The sequence below is a fragment of the Talpa europaea genome, assembly GCF_964194135.1.
Source record: "Talpa europaea genome assembly, chromosome: 2".
In the NCBI taxonomy this organism is placed as follows: domain Eukaryota; kingdom Metazoa; phylum Chordata; class Mammalia; order Eulipotyphla; family Talpidae; genus Talpa; species Talpa europaea.
In genome coordinates, this window is record NC_140068.1 from 111,665,277 (window position 1) to 111,673,330 (window position 8,054).

General features: G+C 36.2%; 1 protein-coding gene across 1 annotated transcript; it reads left to right on the top strand.

Moving 5' to 3' along the window:
* Positions 1–4,978: 4,978 nt before the first annotated feature.
* LOC311167889 (olfactory receptor 2G3-like) lies at positions 4,979–5,908 on the top strand (the record flags this gene model as incomplete). Its single annotated transcript, XM_084229045.1, has 1 exon — positions 4,979–5,908. The coding sequence occupies one exon, from the start codon at positions 4,979–4,981 to the stop codon at positions 5,906–5,908; it is 930 nt and encodes a 309-aa protein (XP_084085171.1).
* Positions 5,909–8,054: the final 2,146 nt, after the last annotated feature.

Here is an 8,054-nt window from a genome sequence, read left to right on the forward strand (position 1 = left end):
AAAAAGAAAAAAAGAAAAATATCAGATGATCTCACTTATATGTTGAATATAGAGAAACCAAACAAAGGGTTAGGGGAAAGAAAACCTGCAAGCTGAATATAGATCTCAGGCATTCAGCAGAGAGGTGGGTGAGAAGAGTCAAAACAGGAGGGAATAACAAGGGAATATGGTGATGGGTCATGGGTGCTGGGAGAACTATGGGGACTACATCTGATGGGAGAAATCAAATACTGTGAAAAAATTAACAAAAATAAAATCTACTTTTAAAAAAATGAGGCATGGGTGAGACTCAAGTTGTGATTCATCCTGAAGCAAATTCATTTGTGAAACTGAAATGAGAAGCATTACATGCTTCACGGTAAACAGGAATAAGATAGGTTACTTTTTTTTAAGATTTATTTATACAAGTAATGGGTAAAGTCAGAAGCATGGGAGGGTGAGAGAATTCACCAGAGCTAGAGCGGGGAGCAGAACAGGTAGACCTATGAAGTACATTGCTGAGGGGAGCAGCGGGCACAGCAGGAGAGGTCTGTGCACCATGTGGGACCCTCTCCGGTGGCTGGTGATCAAACTGACGCTGCAGAGGCTGCAGGCAGCTTTTCAGCCCAGCGCTCAACCTCTGCGCCACCAGGGAGGCCCCAGATAGGTTTTTTAAATTCCAAAAGGGCACAATTGAAAGAAGAAGGTGAAAGGTGACAAGTCCAAAACTTGTATCTATTAAATACTGTATTAAAAACTTGTATCTATTAAATACATCTATTAAATACTGGATTTCCATTAGATTTTAAGGCTTCAGAATAATCATCTATGTTCTGCCCTCCAGGCAAGTCACAGATGGCCCCAGTCCTGCCTTCTAAGCCCACTGGGTCTGCAGTATTTTTCCCGGAACTCTTGGGGAAGTTTTGCTCCATGAGCCCTCAGTGGTGCATTACCCTTGGCCCATGGGAACCAAGAAATTGGTCCTACTGGTTGATAGTGAGCAGGAGACATTATTTTCTCCATCCCCAGGCCTATACAACATTGGCCTGTGTGGGAGTGACATCCTACACAGGGGATTATTTCTTTTTTAATTTTTTTATTATTGAGGTGACATTGGTTAAACACACTGTATATGATTCAGGGGAATAGGGTCATATCTCCTTTGAAGGACATCATCACTCCCCACTTACCCCTGGAGCATCCATATCCCTTTGTAATATACCACGGGGCCTTGCCTCACCTTGTTCCCATTCCTATTCTCCCCTCTGTTAGCCTCAATTCTACTGTCAAATTTCTAGGCTTTATTTTTGTCTAGCTTTGTAAATTTCTTTGTTTTGTGTCTGTATTTCACCTATGAGTGAAATCATCTGGTATTTGTCTTTTTCCCTCTGACTAATTTCACTGAGCACAAGCACCTCCAATTCAATCTATCTTGTCACACATGACAAGAGTACGTCTTTTTAAAAAACAAATGAATAGTAATCCAGCCTGAATATGACCACATCTTAATCCTATCATCTGTCATTGGACACTTAGGTTGTTTGCATAACTTTGCTCTATTATAAATAGTGCCACGATCAACAAAGGAGTGCACACATCCCTTTGATTTACTTTTTTTTTTTTTTAGTCTTTGTATAAGTGCCAAGGAAAGGAATTGCTGGGTAATATGGTATATCTAGTGTTTAAATATTTTGAGACATATCTACACCGTTTTCCAAGAGGGTGAACTAATCTACATTCCCGCCATCAGTGCATGAGTATTTCTGTTTCTCTACACCCTCAACAATTTTTTTTTTATGGGCCATTCCCACTGGAATGAGGTGATATCTCACAATGAAAATATCATTTAAACAAAATAACACCCAGGCCTCCCCGGTGGCACAGCGGGTTGGACACAGTGCTGTGAAGCTGTCCGTAGCCTCTGTAGCACATGTTCGATTCCAGGCCAGCCAGGGAGATTCCCACATGGCACAGCAGACCTCTCCTGTCTCACCCACTGCTCCCCTCAGCAGTGCTTTCTGTACGTCTGCCTGTTCTGCTCCCCACTCTATCTCTCATGAATCCTCTCACCCTCCCGCACCTCTGGCCTGTACCCCAGCTACAGTATAAATAAAATATAAATCTTCAAAAAAATAACACCCTACAAAATGGCACATCATACATTCAATAAAGGGCTAATATCCAAAATCTACAAAGAACTCATACAACTCAATAAAACAAATAAGCCCATAGAAAATGGGCAGAATAGCTAAAAATATACTTCTCAAAGAAGAAAGTACAAATGGCCTACAGGCACATGAAAAAGTATTCAACATCACTTATCAGGGCACTGCAAACTCAGTGGATCATTTCACACATACAGAAGTATAGTTACTTTAGAGATAACTATAAAAACCATTGCCTATTTAAGGTATGATAGCAACTCTGTAAAGTATAATTTATTTGTGATATGAAGGTTTTATTTTAATTATTTAAGAAGCTCGTGAAGTTCTTTTTATATTAGATATCAAACTTTGCTTCCTCTCCATTGTTTCTTATTTCCTAGAAGTCTATATATATCAGTTCAAGAATCTTCAGTAATTGTGTATCAACTTCAGGCATGCATATATAGATATATATATATATATGCACATATATGTGTGTGTATATATATATATATATATATATATACAAAACAGATTGGCCCATAAGAACAGCTTAATGAATTAATTTTAATAATAAATCTCTTAAGAAGCTATCAAAAATATTTACATTTTAAGTAGCATATGTGATAGAGTAGGTGAATGACCTTAACTGACTGCAAAGTCCACTATATATATAGTTAGAACTGCAGTGTTCAAAGCCTGGAATTTTAATTGCCCTCCCTTCTGTTACCCTGTAATGGATATATATATAGCAGTGACATCTATTACGATTACATAAAGGTGTCTGTTGTTGATAATTTTACAGCAAAATACATGTGTACATGCATATGTTTATGTTTAAAATGTGGAATAAAACCGATTGTCTTCTAGTAGAAACAGAAGCAGTCTCTGTGGCTTTCTCCCTCCAGAGACCTGTCCCCTTATCAAATATAGTAAAGCTGTCTGGTAAGAACTCCAGAGGTGTGAAGAGCATAAGCAAACACCCCCAATCTGAAGAGTTCAAGCTCAGATATTACATGACAGAATGAATTTACAGACAGTTCATATGTGGTTCTTCAATCTCCTGCTCTGGAACTGTGAGTATGATTAAACTTTACATAAAAATCACCTACACCCTCTTCAGCTGCTTTGTCACTTTTCCTAGATGGTAGGACTTTCTTTTTCATGTTACGGAAAAACAAGGAAAATTTATTTTTAAAGTTGAGGAAATCCAGAACTGGTTCTTTTTTTTTTTTTGACAGCTAACAGAAGACATTTTCATTTATAACCCAATAACATTCTTAACCCCCTAAATTGAACACCTTCTCTTTTACACATAAATCCTCTTCTCCTCATATTGAATAATGAGACTGTGTAAGGGCAGAGCAGTTTCAGTGTGGAGTCTCCTTGGAAAATATTGGCTATTGTTAGATCATTATAAATACAGAAAAAAATGACAGTGAAGTGTATATAAAACAAAATGAGGACACTCATCTTTTTTCCAGCAGATATTTAATCTCTCAGTAACACATTTCTTTTTCTGTGAAAAGAGGAAATGGTTAAAGTCATTGTCGATTCTGAGGTGCATCACAGCATTCAGGATTTCATTTTATTTCCAAAATATTTGACCAGTTAGAGAAATACTAAGCAATGTACCACCAGAATCAGTTTACTTCTTTTGTTATAATTCTGGAAGGATTTCCCTTTACTCAAAACACATAATAGTTTGGTCTTGCAGATTTTAAAATGCTGTTAGCACAGAAGCCAAAAAGAAAACAAGTCACTTAATCTCTTTAAACTGTACTGTATAACAATTGCTTAAAATCAGTTATGATGGCCTAAAATTCTTAGAAGTTTGTATTTTCTGGTTAGGGTATTTTAAGGATATTTTTATTTGAAATTTTTGGTTTTGGTTTGTCTTTTAGGAAGTTCTTTATATTTTAATCCCACAGATAATCAACCTTCTACAGTCTTTCAGTGCTCTAGTACTGGACATTCAGAAATAAAAAATACCATAATCTTTGTAAATCAATTGTTAAAATTACACTCATCAATTATACATAATTTACTTTACAAAAAGTTAATGGATTTCATTAGGCATTTTTACATATATTATTTTTATATATTTTTGTAATTAAAGTATATTAAAACATATGGACAAAAGGTAGCACCAGGGGAAAGAACTTGCTTATTGGAGAGTGAAAAGCAAATTTTTCCAGAGATCAAAATTTATAGAGAGTGAACCAATGTATCAGAGAGATCAGTTTTATTTTAACTCTAATATCAGTTCTGTACTTATAATTACTTATTTCAGTAGCTATTTCAGTTACTTATTTCAGTAGTTATTTGCTTCATGAAAATTAATATTAATGATAAGCATAGCTAATTGTTTGAAATTTCTAATCAATCTTGTTTCCCTTCTCCAATTTTGTAAACATTTTCTCTCAGTCTCTCCATCACTTTGGTGTATCTTTAAATTTACATATTGTATCTACAGTGATTTACATTTCTCTATATGGAACAATATATTATTTTTAATTGCTTTGCTTTATTGTTAAGTGAACATTGATGGTATATGTATTTAATCTTCAGATAGTTTGATATAGCTCTCCAATCTGTTTTAGTAAATGATTCTAATGTCTATCACATATATGTACACATATATATGTTTCCTTTCAATTCATTTTGTTTTCATGTTTGCACATTCTCATATATATATAGCATTATTTTATTTATTGTTTTCCATCTATAATTCCAGTGTCCAATTACTTAAGTTTTACTCAGTTTATTATTTTTGCATTGGTTATGATACCTGATTTTCTTCCCACAGGGATAAATAAGAATGACCAAGACAGGTGACTCTCAGTGAAGAAACAATGAAAGGCACAAATTTTAGCAATCCAACAGGGTTTGTCCTACTGGGCTTCTCTGACCAGCCCCAGTTGGAAATGGCTCTACTTCTGATAATCTCTATCATATACATTGTGACACTGATGGGGAACACAGCAATCATACTTATCTCATACTTGAACCCCAAACTTCACACACCCATGTACTTCTTTCTCTCTAATCTCTCCTTCCTGGACCTCTGTTTCACTACCAGTATTGTCCCACAAATGCTTTGGAATCTCAAGGGCCCCAAGACCATCAGCTATACTGGGTGTGTGCTTCAGTTCTACATTGCTTTGGGGCTGGGCTCCACGGAGTGTGTCCTCTTGACCATTATGGCCTATGATCGCTTTAATGCTATCTGTCGACCCCTCCACTATACTGTTATCATGCATCCAAAGCTTCTCAGGCAACTTGCAGCTCTAGCCTGGATCAGTGGTTTTGCTGAAGCCACACTTCAGACCATCCTTGTTTTCCAGTTGCCCCTCTGCAGCCATCACAGGGTGGATGACTTTGCATGTGAGGAGCCTGCCCTGATTAAAATTGCCTGTGCGGACACAACCCTCCTGCAAAATGAGCTCTCTGTGGCTACTGTCATCTATGTGGTTATGCCTATGGGACTTATTTTGGTGTCTTATGGCTGCATTGTTTGCAGTGTGCTGAGGATAAAATCCACTGAAGGCAGGAGGAAAGCATTTGGGACATGTGGGTCCCACTTAATTGTTGTGGTTTTGTTCTTTGGTACTATAATTTCTGTCTACATCCAACCAAAGAGCAAGTACACACAGAATCAGAGTAAATTTCTCACTCTCTTTTATACTGTAGTTACACCTTCACTTAATCCTTTGATCTACACCTTGAGAAACAATGAGTTTAAGTGGGCTCTTAGAAGGTTTCTGGGAAGAGACTCTAGTTAGGGAAAAATGTGAAATATATTAATTTTATCTTTCAGTTATTTGGAACTTATAAGCACCATCTGATTATGGTTTCTTGTTTTCATTTATAAGGATCACAGTTGAATTTTCTATACCAAAGTAGGTGTGAAATTTCAATGACATCCTGAAGTTACCTCCATAAATCCTCTTAACCCTTTTTTCTGGAAATGTGATATCTCCTTTTGGTTATTATAAGGATTCTGTTAGTAAATATTTATGAATACATGCATTATTACACTTTAATAAATTCTAGTGTTATTTCTCTAGTGACTAACTGAAGATGTTACTAACACAGTTATGGCAGATCTATTTTCTCATCACAGAAGTAAATCTTCTACCTCATGGAGGCAGAGCTCAGATGATTCTGTAAAAGTTTGGGTTTTCCAGAGAATTCTTCCTATCACTCTGAAGATCTCACTTTCAATAGTGCTATAGGCAATAGGAATTCTGACTGCAGTTTACATAAAGTGTAAGAACAATTGGAAAAAACACAATTATCTGCTTATTGAGGGGTTGTTGATTCTTGTTCATTCAACCAAATTCATTAAGATTCTTGTTCATCCCTGTTCATTCTTCTGGGAATATATACATCCAGGGATTTTTTTGATCTTCCACATTCACAATGAAAGCCTCAATGGAATATAAGCCAGGGTCCTGAATATTTTCCTCTTACAACTCTCATCAAACCTTTAGCTGTACACCTGGGAAAAATACAAATAAATAATTTTTAATATTGCATGTTAACAAATAAACAGATTTATTTAGAAATAAAAATGTCTGTCATGTAATATTCATTTTTAATATTCAATATTCTATAAAATTATAGAATTTATTAAAATGTTTTTTCATATTGAGTATGAATTTTTATCTTCTAGTAACATACTGAACATTATTGGTAAGATTTTTAAGTTTAACAATGTCCTTGTTTTTCATATATTCACTGTAATTATTTATGAAATAGTCTCAAAGTTATTATTTGCTGTAACTGTAAGAAATCCTGATTAGAGGGGCCTCCCTGGTGGTGCAGGCAGTTGAGCGCAGTGCTGTGAAGCTATCCTCAGCCTCTAAAGCATGGTTTTGAAACCCACCAGCCGGCGAGAATCCCATATGGCACGGCCAACCTCTCCTGTCTCACCCACTGCTCCCTTCAGCAGTGTATTTCATCAGTCTGCCTGTTCTGTTCCCCACTCTGTCTCTGGTGAATCCTCTCACCCTCCCACACATCTAGCCAGTACCCTGGTTCTTGTATAAATAAATAAATCTTAAAAAAAAAAAAAAAGAGGGCCTCCCCTGGTGGCGCAGCGGTTGAGCGCTGGGCTGTGAAGCTGCACCCAGCCTCTGCAGTGCTGGTTCGATCCCTGGCCACCAGGAAGGGTCCCACATGGCGCACAAACCTCTCCTGCCATGCCCGCTGCTCTCCTCAGCAATGTATTTCTTTAGTCTGCCTGTTCTGTTCCCTGCTCTGGCTCTGGTGAATTCTCTCACCCTCCCGCACTTCTACTGTACACAGTGCTTGTATAAATAAATAAATAAATATTTAAAAAGAAAGCAAGAAAGAAATCCTGATTAGATATAACTGCAAAATGTAATTCTTTTATGAAAGAGGTTTTGTAAAAAATGAATGTGCTTAACAGATTATTCCTAAGCAATAATTTTAATGAAGATGTATATATCTAGGTAAATATACGTAGAAGTTGAATGGGGTAGTAAAAAGACAAGCATATTAGAGAGAAAAACATGAGAAGGTCAGGAAATATTGATAATGTGACATGAGTTGTCAATGTAAAATGTGTTGTATAATTTGATATTAATAGTTACAATTATAAATGTGTCATAACATATATAATAATTATAAATGTGGTCATGTCAGAATTAACATTTTCCACTGATCAATTAGGATGGCCAAACATCTAATTTGCAATGGACAGTCCCATGGGAGCAATGATCAAAACCAGAAAATAAACTAGGATATAATACCATATACTACAAAAAACAGACTTATTTAGAATTTTACCAGTTTTATCACTACTGTCCTATCCAAGACTCATTAAGGATCTCACATTGAATTTAGATTTTATGTCTCAGTCTCTTCCAATCTATGTCAGTTCATTAATATCTCTCACTCCCT